Source organism: Bos taurus, chromosome 13, assembly GCF_002263795.3.
Source record: "Bos taurus isolate L1 Dominette 01449 registration number 42190680 breed Hereford chromosome 13, ARS-UCD2.0, whole genome shotgun sequence".
NCBI lineage: Eukaryota > Metazoa > Chordata > Mammalia > Artiodactyla > Bovidae > Bos > Bos taurus.
In genome coordinates, this window is record NC_037340.1 from 12,142,347 (window position 1) to 12,161,248 (window position 18,902).

The 18,902-nt window shown below is 43.0% G+C and overlaps 1 protein-coding gene across 1 annotated transcript in view; it reads right to left on the reverse strand.

Annotated features, from left to right (window-relative positions):
- Positions 1–900: 900 nt before the first annotated feature.
- Positions 901–18,902, reverse strand: part of CDC123 (cell division cycle 123) — a 46,388-nt gene continuing 28,386 nt past the window's right edge. Inside the window, exons 7-13 of the mRNA NM_001080274.2 lie at positions 17,470–17,518; positions 17,031–17,106; positions 15,237–15,359; positions 14,290–14,318; positions 7,505–7,630; positions 2,195–2,332; positions 901–1,172 (exon numbers count right to left, since the gene is read on the reverse strand). Of these exons, the coding sequence (NP_001073743.1) occupies positions 1,146–1,172; positions 2,195–2,332; positions 7,505–7,630; positions 14,290–14,318; positions 15,237–15,359; positions 17,031–17,106; positions 17,470–17,518 (568 nt within the window). The 3' untranslated portion in view covers positions 901–1,145. The remainder of the gene's footprint in view (positions 1,173–2,194; positions 2,333–7,504; positions 7,631–14,289; positions 14,319–15,236; positions 15,360–17,030; positions 17,107–17,469; positions 17,519–18,902) is intronic.

The following is an 18,902-nucleotide window of genomic DNA, read 5'->3' on the forward strand; positions in this document are numbered from 1 at the left end:
GAGATCTCAGCTGGCGGCTCCCTCAGGGCCAGGTCTCCAGATCCTATCCAACCATCATTCCTGAGGGACCCAGCCACCCAGGGCCCAACCAGCCCTCAGACCACCCTATAGCAGGGGAAAGAGAGTAGGTTCCTCAGACGGTGACACGTACAGACAGCTGCTGCCATGAGGTTGCAGAGGCAGGGATGGGGGAGAGGGTCGCTGCTGCCTCAAGGCCTGGGCCCAGCCAGTGAGCAGCCTTGGTGAGGGCTCTGGAACCTGCAGGACACGGCCTGGCCTGTTTCTTGGGCCATCAGTTCACCTGCTGGCTGGAGGCCGGGTGAGCTGGAGAGCTCCAAGGAAGAAGGCCAGGATTCACCTCTTACCTTACTCTCCACCTGATGATCACCACTGTGCCAATCATTACCTGAGCTGGGCCCCTAACAGTCGCTCACTGACAGTTGCTCAGTTGGGGGAGGGGCCCACTCCAGCATGGACCAATGGCTGAGCAGGACCAATAATGGTTGCTCACTGATAGTTGCCCAGTTGGGGGAGGGGCCTACAGCAGCATGGACCAATGGCTGAGCAGGACCACTGGCTGTTGCTCACTGACAGTTGCTCTCTTGGGGGAGGGGTCATTGTGGCACCAACCAATGGCTGACAGACCATAAATGGTCTTATAGAACCAGCTACCTAGTAACAGGGTGGGGGCTCCTAATCTCCTGCAGCCATGACCGTGTACTAAGGGTTGCACAGGGCTATGTTACATTACATAGGGTTCTATTTTTTCAATGGAAAAGTAATGATTAAGAAGGAGCTGGATAACAAAGATACACTTGACCAGCTAAGGTGACAAGTGTTAAAAAAAAACAGCCACAAGAAACAAATACCTCTAAACAGACTGAGCCAAAGAACAAGGTATTTCATACAAAGTATTTTATCATCGGAACAGGACAGTTTCCTGTTTAAGATCTATTTATTGTGTTATTTTTACAAGTAGCAAAGTCCCTCCATTTACCTCAGCTTTATACATGAATATAAAAAGCTACTGATGTCCACGCCTCCCACCCCACCGCCCGGGTTAACAGGAGCTTGTGGACTCTTCCTGGCCTTCAGAAGCAGCTGTGGTTTCCTCTGTGACTTGGCCTGGAGCTCTAGCACGCTGATCAGTCATCCTCTTGCTGATTCCTTTTCTGTCACAGGAAACCAAGATACATTACAACAGCACATTCTAATTTGTTCAGCCAAGATTGCTTTTTCTGTCAGCAAGTATAATTTCCTAGAGGCCGCTGGCAAAAGACGTGGTTGAAAATTATCAATGGAAAAATATGCCTTAAGTAGTTCATTAAAGTAGTTTATAATTTTGGCTCCTGGGCACATTATCCTCAAGACATTTGAACATTTTCTCCTTTTTCTTCTTTACACTTCTATATATGTAGGAGCACAAATACTCCTACATAGAAATATAAATACAGTCACCCCAGAGTACCCATGGCAGAGATCTGATTTGCTCTCAGGCCAGTTGACCCTTAAACAACAAGGGTCTGAACTGCACAGGCCATTTTCATGCAGATTTTTTTCAGTAGTAAATACTATGGTACTGAGGACCCACGGCTGGGTAAATCCGCAGATAACCATGAATGTGAAGTGCTCACTATATATATACGTGGATTTTTCCCTGGCTGTTTGAGGGTCAATTATACATACTTTCCTCAAGATTACAAGTGTTAAGAAAATTACTCAAAAGCATATATTGTGCTGTGTGCTGTGCTAGGTCATTTCAACTGTGTCCAACTCTTTGCCACCCTATGGACTATAGCCTGCCAGGCTCCTCTGTCCATAGGATTCTCCAGGCAAGAATACTGGAGGGGTTGCTATGTCCTTCTCCAGGAGATCTTTTCCACCCAGGGATCAAACTGGCATCTTTTGCGGCTCTTGCATTGGCAGGCGGGTTCTTTATCACTAGCGCCACCTGGGAAGCCCCAGGAGCATGTACTCAAAAGCATATGCATATAAAAGTATTTTCTATCATTTTTATCAAATTATTTTTTCAGTGTACTTGGTGTATATCATTATGAAATGAGCTCACTAATTCTGCCCCCTTAATTCCCAATCATCATATAGAAGTCTACGTGGGAATATGACTAAAATGAAATATTAAAGAATCAATTCAAAAGTGGAGATGGCCAGCATACTAAATACACATAAATGTTACCAGTTTAAGAAAATCGATGAGTTTGTGAGCGTCTTCGCCCGTCGACAGGTCCACAAAGTCCTTGGGCAGCCGGTAGCTCAGGTAGGGACTCGGCTGGACTGTGACCTCACTGTTGGTACAACGGAAGGCCGGGGCATCCTTCGTGAAGAAAAGAAAGGAGGAGCAGAAGTTGGTGAGAAAGTTTTTTTTTTAAAGTCAATTCTTCAAACTGAAAAAGATCCTGGTATAGAATTTTCAACTCCTGTTCTGTACTAGGGAGGAAAGAAAATCAGATTCCTAAGTGAAAGAAAACACCAAGGTTTTAAAAAAAAAACTTTCACATGTTCATAAGAAAATACACATCTAAGGTATCTGAAGACAAGAGACCTTGGGGGACGGGGCTAGGTGGTCCCCGAGTGGTGGCTGCATAGCTGCTGTAGCTGTGAAGGGCTGGGGGTTGGGGCGGGTCTCTCCAGACTTGAGGCTGCCTTAGGCAGTCCCACACAGGCCAGCATGCTTTATAAACTCTGTCGCTTTCCACAGGTGCACTGCAGGAAATTACTGCCTTAAGAGAATAAAGCCAACAGTGAGGGCGAAGGAGAGCCCCAAACCCCTAACACTGTTGCAACTCTCTCATGTAACTTCAAGTACTCACTCACAGATTTCTCTCAGCACCAATGTAAAACTGTAAATTCAAGGGTCATATTTAACAGGTCTTCACATTCTTTATTGCACGTGCTTAGAGTCTTGCAAGGAATGTTCACATATCGCCTACTGCCAAAAAGGGTTCCAGAGTCAGAGGCCATGGGTTTGGGCTTCATGGGTGGCAGATACTGAGGTGAGGGACGGATGGTGTCCAGCAGGTGGAGACATGCTGGGAACCTGGCTGGAACAGGACAGTGAAGCCCTAGAAAGCAGCCCATACCTTATGACAGACAGCCCAGCCATGGTTCAGACAGAATCTGAAAGAATCTGCCTGCATGCAGGAGACTCAGGCTTGATTCCTAGGTCGGGAAGATCCCCCGGAGAAGAGAATGGTAACCCCCTCCAGTATTCTTGCCTGGAGAATTCCATGGACAGAGGAGTCTGGTGGGCCACAGTCGATGGGGTCACAAAGAGATGGATACGACTAAGCGATTAATACACACACACACACGAAATACCTACTGTCTGCTGGACACTGTTCTGGGGAAGGGAGAAAAACTGGAAAGCAAGAGGGTAGGGAGTCACTGAGCAAGCAAATAAACAAACAAGATCATTCCATAGAGTTCAGTTCAGTTCAGTCGCTCAGTTGTGCCCAATTCTTTGCGACCCCATGAATCGCAGCACGCCAGGCCTCCCTGTCCATCACCATCTCCCGGAGTTCACTCAAACTCACTTCCATCGAGTCGGTGATGCCATCCAGCCATCTCATCCTCTGTCGTCCCCTTTCCCTCCTGCCCCCAATCCCTCCCAACATCAGAGTCTTTTCCATAGAGTAAAAAGTTATAAAAACAGGACAGCAAGGAGCTATGATAAAAGGAGAACCATATAGATTCCTCTTGGGGGTGGGCTGGGTGGGTGGGACCTTGCTTAAGGGGGGCCATCTGGGCTGAGAACTGAAAAGTATGATGAAAGCAGCCTCATGAGGTCTGGGAGCAAACTCAGCTTTGGAGGCAGTGGAAACAACCAGTGCAAAGACCTGAAGGCCAGGCAGGGCTCTGCAGCTCTGAGGAATGGAAGGAAGGCGGGTCTCTGTGCACTGGAGGACAGGCAGGAAGGGGTGCCGAGAAAGGCAGGAGCCAGTTCCTGTTGCTCTTTTGTCATCCCTAACCTCCAGCACAAGACTGTTTACATTAAGAAGAAAGGAAGGAGGGAAGGAAGGAAAAAAGGAAAGGAAGGAAGGCGGAATGGATGAATGAATGAATTTGGATCATACTGTGAATCTTATACAACTGTTTCTATCTAATAACTCCATTCCTCATATTTAAAAATAACTTTGTGCCAAATAATTTGCATTCTTCTTCCCTGATACTCAGATTTTACCAGCTCACAACTCTTAAGATGCCAGCAGGGATAAGATCCCTTCATTCATTAATTCAACAAACCCTAGTTGTACCTGGCACTGTAACCTGACAGAAGGAGAGGGACGGGTGGGACCCCACTCCAAAATAATGGGAGTCTGTGCATTTGAATATACACAAAAAATGCCCAGGAAACCTTAATGGGTGGCCATTTCTAGGTGGCAGGATTTCAAATGTTACTTCTTTCTAATTCTCTCTCTTTGAGAGATCATTTTTAAATGAAAATATGAAATTAAAACATATGAAAATAAAACTATTTTGTAGAAGACAGAAAACACCCATGAGAATATGAAATGAAGAACCCAGCAGACAAGGACTACAGATGCAGTGCACTCTCATTTACTTTAAAAAGGCTCGTGTTTACGTGTGCAAGCGGCTTATGCACCAAAATACAACAGTGGTGGTCAAGGAGCTAGGATCAGGGGTGGTTTTACAATTTCCTTTAAAATTGGGCACGTATCACTTTTATAGGCTGAAAAGAGCAATACACAGTTGTCTAAAGAAGGAGTGGCCATGAACATGAGGAGAAAGGAGAGAGCAGCTGGGTGGAGACGGACCTGAGGGAGGCTGTGCTACTAAGACTGAAGGCGTCAAAACGTGGTGAACTACTTTCAGAGAAAGAAAGAGATTGGAGAGAGGAAAGAAGGCAACGGCAGCCCCGGGAATCTGGTGAGACGCAGGGCAGAGACAGGACCCAGAGGAAGGAAGCAGTGAGTCTGTAGGTTTGATGACAGTTAAAGGGAGCAAATTCTCAGCGATGATTCTCTCTTCCCATGAGGGGAGCTGTGAAAGTACCCGCTGAGGAGGACAAGAATGATGGACAGAAGCTCCCAGGAGCCTGGAGGGCGTGAAACAGCCACTGTGGCCAATGGAAGGGGACACTGGTAGGATGACAGAGCCTGTGGTCAAAGGCCTGGGGAAGCCAGGGGTCCTGATTGGACAAGCCTCTGTCCACACGGCTGGGCAACATCCCTCTGTGCATGTGCAGCAGCCCAGGGCTGGACCAGAATAAACAGACGCATGACCCGACCCACAGCCAGGACTCTCTTCAGGTGGGAAGGACACAGGAGCCAAGAAAAAGAAAAGTTAACTAGAAAAGAACCTATCCGGCAATCACTTCCTTAGATGAAGTGTCAGTTAGTCAGTTCAGTCGCTCAGTCGTGTCCGACTCTTTGTGACCCCGGGGACTGCATGCAGCACGTGAGGCTTCTCTGTCCATCACCAACACTCAGAGCCTGCTCAAACTCATGTCCATCGAGTTGCTGATGCCATCCAACCATCTCATCCTCTGTCATCCCCTTCTCCTCCTGCCTTCAGTCTTTCCCAACATCAGGGTTTTTTCCAAGGAGTCAGTTCTTTACATTAGGTGGCCAAAGTACTGGAGCTTCAGCTTCAGCATCAGTCTTTCCAATGAATATTTAGGACTGATTTCCTTTAGGATTGACTGGTTGGATCTCCTTGCTGTTCAAGGGACTCTCAAGAGTCTTCTCCAACACCACAGTTCAAAAGCATCAATTCTTCAGTGCTCAGCTTTCTTTATGGTCCAACCCTCACATCCATACATGACTACTAGAAAAACCACAGCTTTGACTATATAGACCTTTGTCAGCAAAGTAATATCTCTGCTTTTTAATACACTGTCTAGGTTGCTCATAGCTTTTCTTCCAAGGAGCAAGCGTCTTTTAATTTTATGGCTGCGGTCACCATCTGCAGTGATTCTGGAGCCCAAAAAAATAAAGTCTGTCACTGTTTCCATTGTTTCCCCATCTATTTGCCATGAACTGATAGGACTGGATGCCATGATCTTAGTTTTTTGAATGTTGAGTTTTAAGCCAGCTTTTTCACTTTCCTCTTTCACTTTCATCAAGAGGCTAAATCTTTAGTTCTTCTTTGCTTTCTGCCATAAAGGTGGTGTCATCTGCATATCTGAGGTTATTGATATTTCTCCCGGCAATCTTGATTTCAGCTTGTGCTTCATCCAGCCCAGCATTTCGCATGATGTACTCTGCATATAAGTTAAATAAGTAGGGTGACAATACATAGCCTTGACGTATTACTTTCCCAATTTGGAACCAGTCTGTTGTTCCATGTCTGGTTCTAACTGTTGCTTCTTGACCTGCATACAGATTTCTCAGGAGGCAGGTAACATGGTCTGTCTGATATTCCCATCTCTTGAAGAATTTTCCACAGTTTGTTGTGATCCACACAGTCCAGGCTTTGGAGAAATCAATAAAGCAGTAGTAGATGTTTTTCTGGGATTCTCTTGCTTTTTTCAATGATCCAATGGATGTTGGCAATTTGGTGTCTGGTTCCTCTGCCTTTTCTAAATCCAGTTTGAACATGTGGAAGTTCACAGTTCACTTAATTGTTGAAGCCTGGGTTGGAGAATTTTGAGCATTACTTTGCTAGTGTGTGAGATGAGTACAGTTGTGCCATAGTTTGAGCATTCTTTGGCATTGCCTTTCTTTGGGATTGGAACGAAAACTGACCTTTTCCAGTCCTGTGGCCACTGCTGAGTTTTCCAAATTTGCTGGCATATTGAGTGACGCACTTTCACAGCATCATCTTTTAGGATTTGAAACAGCTCAACTGGAATTCCATCACCTCCAATAGCTTTGTTCATAGTCATGCTTCCTAAGGCCCACTTGACTTTGTACTCCAGGATGTCTGGCTCTGGGTGAGTGATCACACCATCATGATTATCTGGGTCATGAAGAACTTTTTGTATAGTTCTTCTGTGTATTCTTGCTACCTCTTCTTAATATCTTCCATACCATTCCTGTCCATTATTGTGCCCATCTTTGCATGGAATGTTCCCTTGGTATCTCTAATTTTCTTGAAGAGATCTCTAGTCTTTCCCATTCTATTGTTTTCCTCTATTTCTTTGCACTGATCACTGAGGAAGGCTTTCTTATCTCTCCTTGCTATTCTTCGGAACTCTACATTCAAATGGGTATATCTTTCCTTTTCTCCTTTGCCTTTAGCTTCTCTTCTTTTCTCAGCTATTTGTAAGGCCTCCTCAGACAACCATTTGCCTTTTTGCATTTCTTTTTCTTGGGGATTGTTTTGATCACTGCCTCCTGTACAATGTCACGAACCTCTGTCCATAGTGAATGATGAAGTGAATAAATCACAAAGCACACACACCCTTCTTGATCACCACTGCGGGCAAGGATCACAGAGTTAATCTGTGTTGGGTGCCTGGGAACCAGGAGGCAATTCCTCAGGGGACTGACAAGTTTCCTGGGGACCTTTCTGATCTTCTTACCTGCTCCAGAGCTTCTTCACTGAAGTCACCCTTTAGGTTTGTTCCAGATAACAGTTCATCCCAAGTAAACAGCAGTGAATCTGTGACTTCACCAAATGGATTAAAATCAATCAGCCACACCTTCCCCTGCAGAACAGAGAGAAAGCCCAGTAAGGATAAAATCAAGTCTGTAAGCTGGCTTATCAGAAAGATGATCTTGTTTTACCCAAAATCATCTCATTTCATCTTAAAAATCGTATCACTGATTACAAAAGATAGTTCCTCCAAGCCCCATCTGTGAAGGGCTGCCTGTCTAAGTAGAGCGGGCACAGAGCCCCAGGAAGTCCACCCAAGAATGCAGAGAGGAGACAGGAAAAGAAAGCCTGACCAAGACATGCATGCCAACTTCTGCTTTCAATCAATTTTACATCAAAAACCGAAGCGAGCAGTGGAAGAAAATGCTTTGTTTTGCTCTGAAGATTCTGAAATTATTCAGGTGTATATCGTGGTTCATGGATTACAAAGAATAAGGCTAGTTAAATGCCAATGATCTATTTTTACTTTTTATATGAAATATACAAATTCCAGGGGGCAATGGCGGCAGTGGAGCCTCTTACAACCTTATGTAAGATCCCTGAACATCCTCATCAATGACGCCATCATGTTTAATATGCCAGTGTATTTCCTCAAAGTCTGTTTACTTAAAACTGTATGGAATAATGTAGTAAGTAATAAAACTCAAGCAGGCAGAAGGGAAATCTCACAAAGTGGTCCCACCAAAGCAGCATCACTGGAATGCTCTCATGGGTTCTTTAATGATCTTTCAGGAGGAGGCCAGCAGTTCTCAGCACCAGCCCCCACCTCTGAGAGGCTGCTGCAAAGGCTTGAATTTTTTAAAACTTACTAAAGATGTAAGAAAGGGCTTCCCCAGTGGCTCGGCAGGTAAAGAATCTGCCTGCAACGCAGCAAACACTTCACTGCAGTGGAGACACAGGCTCAATTCCTGGGTGGGGAAGATCCCGGGAGGAAGGCATGGCAACACACTCCAGAATTCTTGCCTGGAGAATCCCATGGACAGAGGAGCCTGGCAGGCTATAGTCCAAAGGGTCGCAGAAGAATCGAACATGACTGAGCAAAGATATAAGAAAATGCTCAGCTGTCTTTCATTTCAATGTACTAGATTGGCCAGAAAGTTTGTTTGGGTTTTCCATACTCTCTTACAGACAAACCTGAACGAGCTTTCTGGCCAAGCCAATAATATCTGTTTTCTCTGCATGATAGAGTTTGATGGCACACGAAAGGGAGATGCAAAATAAAAACAAATCAACCTTTCTAAGAAACTGCCATCTTCTCCTCTTCTGAGAGCAGTGATGGCCAGTGTGACAGATTCCAGCCTCAGGGAAGGAACACCTCTGGCCCAGCCAGATGAAGTTTGCAAGAGGCAAAGTGCTGACATAAAGGAGCTGGGGAGCCTGTGAAATCCTGCCAGGAAATTAACACCAACACATTTGATCATGGGGGTGTATGTGACATTTACCAGATAAATGTTTCCTTGCAACTTTTATTTTTGCTCCTCTTGACTTTTCTCACTGAGACACTCAGCATAATTGCACCCTTTTGTTGGTAGTTTTTTCTGTAAATATGTAGCAATCATGTCTTGGGCAGACATGCGTGTGTAAAATGACAAATACCTAAGGAGCTAGACTGCTGAGCCAGCATTACTAATATCTAGCATTGTTTCTCATCTGTTTTCAAGGAAAAGTTTAAGAAAGACAAAGCATTTTATTAGGACTGGCTGCAAACTAGAAAGCTCGACGTGGCAAAGAACCACTATGGGAAGTTTCCACCATGCACCATTTGGCCACGTTTCCTGGTTCACACAATCCCTAGCAGCAATCCTGCTGCAATTCCTTCTTGCCACTTGAGTTATATTCTCACTTCGATTTGGTGCCTGCTCCTCCTCGCTTCTCTGACTGTGTGAAATCATGTCCGCCGTCAACCCATTCCTTGGTAGGACAGCAGCTTTGCTTTTTTGGTGATTACTCAGATGTCTCTAATAAGTTGTATGTTATTTTAACAAAATGAGTATTTTCTAAACTTTGAACCCTTTCAACTTGAATTTTTATAACCAGTAAAATCATCTCATTATCAAAAGAAAAAAGAAAAAAAACTATTGCATCTGTTAGCATCAGAATATTTAGCTCTATAAACTAGAAGTATGCCACACTGTAAAAAAAAGAAAATCACCGCTGTTAGGACTGACAGCTGGCAGAATGTGTTCTGTAGTTTGGAAGCCATCCTCTAGTTTAAAGAAAAACAGACCAGTTGGAATCAGGCATAAAACCATCAAGATGGGGTTTTTACACCCATAACATGTTTTTTATGTCACACCTCAGGAACAAGACATCCTGAGAAACTGTTTTTAGGCAACCTATCAGGTAGGAGTGGTCACACCGACCTTCCTAGTATCTACCAACTGACCTACCCCGACTACCCCACCATCCACCTAAATGAAACTCTACACACCAAACACCGTGCTACTCATGGGGGCATAAAGGTCAGTAACAGAGAGTCTGCTCCCTGAAAGAGTTCTGTCCAGACCAGGACACGTATACACACGTGTACACCGGTACATGTTCACCACAGCACAAAGCAGAAAAGACTAGAAACAAGCTAAGCATTTATCCACAGGGAAATGATTCATCAAACCATACAGCACATCCACATAATCAAATACCGTGTCCTTTAAGAAACCAGAAAGTTCTCCAAGATACACTGCTTTTAAAAAGTACATAAAGCAAGGTGCAAGTGCTTTATCATATGCTAACCCATGTGTTAGTAAACAAAGCTAGTGGAGATGATGGAATTCCAGTTGAGCTATTTCAAATCCTAAAAGATGACGCTGTGAAAGTGCTGCACTCAATGTGCCAGCAAATTTGGAAAACTCAGCAGTGGCCTCAGAACTGGAAAAGGTCAGTTTTCATTCCAATCCCAAAGAAAGGCAACGCCAAAGAATGTTCAAACTACGGCACAACTGTACTCATCTCACATGCTAGCAAAGTAATGCTCAAAATTTTCCAAGTCAGGCTTCAACAGTATGTGAACAGTGAACTTCCAGATGTTCAAGCTGGATTTAGAAAAGGCAGAGGAACCAGAGATCAAATTGCCAACATCCGTTGGATCATTGAAAAAGCAAGAGAATTCCAGAAAAACATCTACTTCTGCTTTATTGACTATACCAAAGCCTTTGACTATGTGGATCAGAACAAACTATGGAAAATTCTTCAAGAGATGGGAATATCAGACAGACCACGTTACCTGCCTCCTGAGAAATCTGTATGCAGGTCAAGAAGCAACAGTCAAAACCGAATATGGAACAACAGACTGGTTCCAAATAGGAAAAGGAGTACCTCAAGGCTGTATATTGTCTCCCTGCATAACTTATATGCAGATTACATCATGAAAAATGCTGGGCTGGATGAAGCACAAGCTGGAATCAAGATTGCTGGAAGAAATATCAATAACCTCAGATATGCAGATGACACCACCTTTATGGCAGAAAGTGAAGAGGAACTAAAAAGCCTCTTGATCAAAGTGAAAAAGCTGGCTTAAAACTCAACATTCAAAAAATGAAGATCATGGCATCTAGTCCCATCAGTTCATGGCAAATAGATGGGGAAACAATGGAAACAGTGACAGACTTTATTTTCTTGGGCTCCAAAATCACTGCAGATGGTGACTGCAGCCATGAAATTACAAGAAGCTTGCTCCTTGGAAGAAAAGCTATGACCAACCTAGACAGCATATTAAAAAGCAGATATTACTTTGCCAACAAAGGTCCATCTAGTCAAAGCTGTGGTTTTTCTAGTAGTCATGTATGGGTGTGAGAGTTGGACTATAAAGAAAGCTAAGCGCCAAAGAATTGATGCTTTTGAACTGTGGTGCTGGAGAAGACTCTTGAGAGTCCCTTGGACTGCAAGGAGATTGAACTAGTCCATCCTAAAGGAAATCAGTCCTGAATATTCACTGGAGGGAGTGATGCTGAAACCGAAGCTCCAATACTTTGGCCACCTGATGCAAGAACTGACTCATTGGAAAAGACCCTGATGTTGGGAAAGATTGAAGGCAGGAGGAGAAGGGGACAACAGAGGATGAGAGTTGGATGGCATCCTGACTCAATGGACATGAGTTTGAGCAGGCTCTGTGTGTTGGTGATGGACACAGAAACCTGGCATGCTACAGTCCATGGGGTCATGGAGAATCGGACACGACCAAGTGACTAAACTCAACTGAACTCTTGTGTAAAGAAAGATGGGGAAAAATAAGTATGCTGCTTGTTTTTGCATCAAGAAATACTGGAAGGATACATAAGAAATTAACAATCTAGAATGCAGAGGCGGAAGGGTTAGAATCAGACCTTCCATGTATATTTTCAAAGCAATAGCATTAATAAGCTTAATCTAACGAACGTCAACAGAATACTTTGCACTTTAGATATTGTACTTTCTTTCTCAATCATACATAAAACAGAAGCAAAAAAGTGATTAGGCTGCAGATTCATTCTGAACAATATCAAACACTAGATCATATTTATCCCAAAAAGCAAGAAAGTTAATAATAAGAAAATAACCCAAATCCTTTTTCAAATATCTAAAGTAGTTACTCTAAATTCTAGTTAAGCATTACCATCACTTGTGGAGCTTCTTAAAATACACATTCCAAGGCCTCATCCCAGACCTCCCGCATGGGGGCAGGAACCATGGCTCTGACACGTAGAGCGGTTAGACTCTCAGCACTGAGTCCACCTGTCCAGCAACTGTTCTGACAGACATTCAGGGTCGCCAAGCCCAGACACACTCCACTTGTACTTCAGATCAGAGATCACCATAAAAAGAGTCAGTTTTCTCCCAAGAATAGCCATAAATCCTGCATTCCAGACAGTGTCTGAGACGGTGACTCAAGTGCCATTGATTGAAAGCAAATGAATTTCACATCACGGTCAGCATCTCTTCTCAGAGAGCGTCAGTATGTTTACACTGGCCTGGTTCCCACTTTAAAGGCACACAACTGCTTTTGGTGCTGTCAGATCACAGCCGTAATTACTTACATTCATGTCCCACTTCACTTAAGACATTCATATAACTGTCTCACCAAGTCACACGTCTGCACTGACCTGCTGGCCCTACTGAACCACAGCAGACCTGGACATGTGCTGGGGAAGTACTGAGACAACCCTGGCAGATCCCGAATGTTCAAATGCCATTAAGGAGAATTGCGTTAGAACATAACGGCTTCAGACTGAACCTCTGTAAAATGGGAAGAAACAGCACATACCCCACAGGGTTGCATGGACTAAGGGAGACAATGAATTAAATAAGAGTCAAGCTCTTCTGAGCTGCACATTCAGGACAATGGGCTCAGTTTCCTCCCTCACTGATTTGATCCACGCCAATCCTGGAATGCTTTAGTCTCGAAGATAAGCTCCTTGATGGTCTCGAGATCACCTGGATGGAAGCTGCTTGTTAGAAGCACAGCATCTAACACCCGACAGGCTCTGGATAAACCGTGGTCTGTGAGTGACTGGACGTGGCTGGCATTTGGCTGTTAGAAGCTGAGACTGGCCCTCAGGTTCCTGTCCGCTCCACCCTGCCAGCTCCCCATCCTTTCTCTAAGGTTTGCTTCCAACTCTGCCAAGTAGCATCCCTCTTCTGTACCACATACCAATTTATAAGTCCTCTTTCCTTCTCTTTTTTAATAGCTCCTCTTTCTAATTCTTAACAGATGCCATCAACCTTCAAGACAGGTGAAAACAGAGTAAGTGATACCTTTGGCTTGAAAGAGGTGACTGAATGGTTAACAGTTACCTTGGGTCATGAACACATGGGCCCCATCCTTTTGTCCAAGAAATGACTGAAAGGTATCACAAGCATCACTACGATTAGGTGATACAAGTGTGGAGAGGGAAGGAGAAAAATTTGAGCGACGCTGAGGAAATATATGGGTCACATATTTAGAAAACACACCTGCTGTCCTCTTAAGAGCTAAGTTGTTAAAGCACTGTCACAGGACACCTAGTGACACAAATTTCTCTGAAATGATTGCATGTCTTGATAGTGAAATCTCTGCTGCAGGATTTATTAGGTCCGGTTTTTGCTATTCATTACAGAAGTTTCCATCTTTAAGATTACAAAATAAATACAAACTACTCAATTCCTCATCTTCATGAAAGAAAGTAAAAGTGTTAGTCACTCAGTTTTGTCTGACTCCTTGCGACCCCATGGACTACAGCCTATCAAACTCCTCTGTCCATGGGATTCTCCAGGCAAGAATACCAGAGTGGGTTGCCATTTCCTTCTCCAGGGGGTCTTCCCAACCCAGGGATTGAACCAAGGTCTCCTGCATTGCAGGCAGATTCTTTACTGTCTGAGCCACCAGACTCAAATCATGCTAAGGGCCTTTCAGGTAACCGAAAATAATTATCTAAATAGCCAATGACAAGTTCCTGGCCACACTGAAGAGTGAAAACTGAACTGTTTTAAGCAGGCCCAGACTCCTGATGAAAGAGGAAAGGAGGGGGACACAGGGTGGCCTTGGCCATCTGTTAAATGAATAACTCCTGAACTTGTGACACGTAATGATGGGAGATATCATGTCTCCTAGTGTTAAGGATATTTCAAGGGGACAGTCTTGACCACTGTGAATTTCAGTCACCTTAGTTGCCTTGGGAAAAGACTTTTTGAGCAGTGAGCGCTTCACATAGAGAATGACTATGTATTTAGAGTATATCAAATATCAAGTTTACTTACCCTACTGTCTCTGTATATATCAAATACAACTGCAAAGGATAAAAAACTCAGAGTTAGTAATGAACTACTCTTTGCATGATCAAAGCCTCCTTTTGATAATTAAAATGCATTTTATTATCAGTTATTCAAACAGCAGAATATATTTAGCTTTGAGGACTTCATGCTTCTGCCTCTCAAAACTTCAAACATAAAAAGGCATCCTGCAATGTTTTACTTAATGTAATTTTGCTTTCCTTTTCTCTGTCCTCAGCCATAATCCCTTATATTTAAAAATTCAAAAACATAAATGAATAAAAATTCAAACCAAACACCAACACTGTCTCAACCAATTCACCATTAGAGACAGGTGATCTGTCACAGTGAAAGGAGACCACTTACTATCTGATGGAGAATAAAATAGGGAAAACGTGCATTACGAAAGCACAAAATCTAAGCATGCTCAGGGCACAAGTCATCCTTTTTAAAGTCAAATCTGCCACAGGTACCAGGCTTGGCAAGTAGAAAAACGTCAACCAGGGCAGATATAATCTGACAACGCATGAATACTCTGTCTCATACCCAATATACTTTCAGTTCTTTAAAACACAAGTGATTACTTTGCAACTGGTGCTATCTGATCACTCAAATAAAAAAAATCTAGAAAGGTAGATCAGTCAACTAGCTAATTTAGTCCTAATAACAGAAGCGTTTGGTTCTCTGTAGACAGACACTTTGAAATGTGTAGAAAATATCTCAAATGACAGGACAGAGAAATTGTCTCAGTCTTAAAAAGGGATTCTGGTTAAATAAGGTAAAATTAACATACAAACCCATCAGTACGATCATAATATAGTAAAATGCTTAAAAACACAGTGCTTTGAATCCAGTTTTAAAATATACACCACCATGAAATGAGGTCCAATAACATTATGCATTTCATTTCACTAGGTCAATAAAAAGATACTCACAATCTTCATCTAAGAATTTATACTGTATGTGTTTCTTGAAAAAATCTTGTATGCATCTGCAAATCTCTTCTTTTTGTTTAGAAATATGATCATAATATTGTGTGTAGTCCCTCTGAGAAATACCTGATGAGAAAATATTTTATATTCTGTTATTACACAATATTCTTTCCAAAAACACCAAAATGTGATTTTAAACCTCTTTTTTAGGGAACCATTAAAGTAGATCAGAAGACCAATCAGATGAATGGAATCACACAATAGTCAGCATTTTATATAAAGCTTATCAGCTGTAAAGGTTCCTAAGGCCAGGTGAGCCCTAAAATTCCATAGTGCCATGCTTACTTCAGAAACGGCAGTTATTTTTATTTAGTACAATGGGAAGAATTCAAGGTTATAAAAATGTTTACTATGTAAAAAGTGAAAGAAGCGATTTTAAACCTACCCACATAGTCTAACTGCTTCTTCTTTGATTTTTCCAATGGCCTCTCTAAAAACTGGCCTTCTTTTCACTTTCTTTGGGAAAATGTGAAACAGCCCTCACCACGTCTTCCATTTTCATACTGCATCTCACAGAAGCATCTAGAAGCAGCATTTTCCTTGTTCATACATGCTGTCCTTCCTTCACAAGCTTCATGTTTCAAATCATGGAAAAGTAAACATTCCTTTCCTCAGAGTAACTTGCTGACATTATTCAAAACACACTAAAGGGAGCATTCTAAGAACTCCTTCAATCGCTGTAGGACTACAAGAAAGTTCTCTACTCTGATGAAACGCCTCCAGCTAAGTACCTCTTCCTTAGCTGCACTTAGGATTTTGGTGTTTCCTTCAGGGATACATAATGATACATTAAATCCAAACACACCCAGGGTTAAGTTAAACATGGACATCTCATTCGATAAATAAATAGTGTGGATCTGATTTTGTTCAAATCATACTCTTCGTGGTTGAAGGTCAATTTTACCTCATGGAAAATGTGCTTAGACAAAATAAGGGCAAATTAGCTTCAATATTTAACTTGAATAGATCACAGCAGATAAAATGATAGCCTGAGAGCAAAGAAAATGGGTGGCTTTTACAGTAATGCCCTTCTTTGTTCGCATGTTTTCTCTTCCTAGGATAATAAACACTGCTTCAATAATATAAGTAAAGGTTCAAAAACTGGGCTTTTTACGACGATTAAAATCAGCCATGTACTGTGAGTAGCACTTAGGCCAGCCCCAGAGAGAAAGCAGGTACACGTATCCTAAGTGGGATCAGCACAGGCCACTGCTTTCACTGCTGGAATCCAGACAGACATGATTCATCGAGACTGTCTTCTGTGGAAACAGAATCTGGCCCGAGGACCCTTGTCAACACAGCATTCCAGACAGTCAGTGCCCATTGGCTAGAGGCAACATCTGAGATAAAAACTGATTGCTACCCTTGACTTGGAGAAGGCAATGGCACCCCACTCCAGTACTCTTGGCTGGAAAATCCCATGGTCGGAGGAGCCTGGTGGGCTGCAGTCCATGGGGTCGCTAAGAGTCGGACAAGACTGAGCGACTTCTCTTTCACTTTTCACTTTCATGCCTTGGAGAAGGAAATGGCAACCCACTCCAGTGTTCTTGCCTGGAGAATCCCAGGGACGGGGGAGCCTGCTGGGCTGCTGTTTATGGGGTCGCACAGAGTCGGACATGACTGAAGTGACTTAGCATAGCATAGCATACCCTTGACTTAATTACTAAGCAATCTATTTCCATCAAATGCTTGTCTTTTAATAATTAAAAGGTTTAAAAGAAAGAAAGAAAACCTCACCAATAAGCTTATTTTCCTTGACAAAACATCGGAACTCGGCCCCAGGAATTAATTCACACCATTTTCGAAGAACAAGCTGCAGACAAAGGAGACACGTAACACAACAGGGTGAAAAGAGAGGATATTCACCAGGCTGATACACTACTTCACGTGCAGGCTGCGTCTTAACAGCTGCCGTGATCAAGGGTTTGTTTTTTTAAGAAGGCATAAAACATTCTTGACATGAGATGTAGAGAACAGAGCTATGATCTATTAGTCTAACAGAACTGTTAAAACTCTTCATGACAAAACGCATCTTTATCATTTATTTATCATTTTGGGAGTTCTGACATAACATACAACTCAAAAGGTGATGAAGTCACATCGTATTACTGCTGGGCCATAAGTTACCCTATAATTCATATCAATTTTATCAAGATTTTAAAGAAAAGATTCTTACCTCATATTCCATACATGGATCTGGAGAATCATCGGTACAATGAATAAATCTTTGAGGGGAAAGAAAGGCAATTAAATCTTTATTTTATGGTGTCACTTTATGCAAACATATTATTTATACTTAAAGGGAGAGGAAGGTTTTACGAAAAACATGAATTAGGAGATTAATTCAAATTCAATGAACATTTATAAAGCACCATTCAATGTCAGGCATTAGCCTAAGCACCCTGAATTGTTATTTCATTTGTCCTCAAAACCACCATATGCGCTACTATAATCTCTGCTTTTCTGTTAAAAAAAAAAAAAAAAAAGGAAAAAGCTAAAACCCAGAAAAGAACACACTGAGTGACCAAGCCAGGACCGTGGCGCAAACTAACTGCTGACTCCAAATGAGGGTGTGACGGCGCTGTGTTTTATTTCTCATTGTCTTCTTTGCCACATTAACTAGAACCAGAACCTAGTTCTCTGCTGATATTAACTCTGCCACCTAAAGCCACGCAACATTCATCTAATCCTTTTCCAACATTCCATGTAAAAAGCATTCCTCCATTAAATATATCGCTTCTTTCTCTAAAAACCCTCAGTTTCATGGACAATTTTTTATATTCTTTATTAAATGCCCACCTACGCCAGGGGCAGGTAACGTACTAGAAACATTAAAATGAGGTGAGTCCCTTGTCCTTTAGGAGGTTAGTCTGGTGAGGAGAACCTAACAAGTAGACCAAGAATCTCAAAACTCAGGCTTTAGGATATCCCAGTGGCAGTGCTGCAGAGAGCCTGGGGGGAAGGGATGTTTACCAAGTTAGTTGCTAAGTCATGTCTGACTCTTTGTTACCTCATGAACTGTAGCTGGCCAGGTTCCTCTATCCACGGGATTTCCCAGGCAAGAATACTGCAGCTGAGTTGTCATTTCCTTCTCCAGGGCATCTTCCCAAGCCAGGGATCAAACCCGCATTTCTTGCATCGGCAGGCGGATTCTTTACAACTGAGCCGACTGGAAAGCCCTTCAGTTCAGTTCAGCTCAGTCGCACAGTCGTGTCCGACTCTTTGCGACCCCATGAATCGCACAGCACACCAGGCCTCCCTGTCCATCACCAACTCCCGGAGTTCACCCAGACTCACGTCCATCGAGTCAGTGATGCCATCCAGCCATCTCATCCTCTGTCGTCCCCTTCTCCTCCTGCCCCCAATCCCTCCCAGCATCAGACTCTTTTCCAATGAGTCAACTCTTTGCATGAGGTGGCCAAAGTACTGGAGTTTCAGCTTTAGCATCATTCCTTCCAAAGAACACCCAGGGCTGATCTCCTTCAGTATGGACTGGTTGGATCTCCTTGCAGTTCAAGGGACTCTCAAGAGTCTTCTCCAACACCACAGTTCAAAAGCATCAATTCTTTGGCACTCGGCCTTCTTCACAGTCCAACTCTCACATCCATA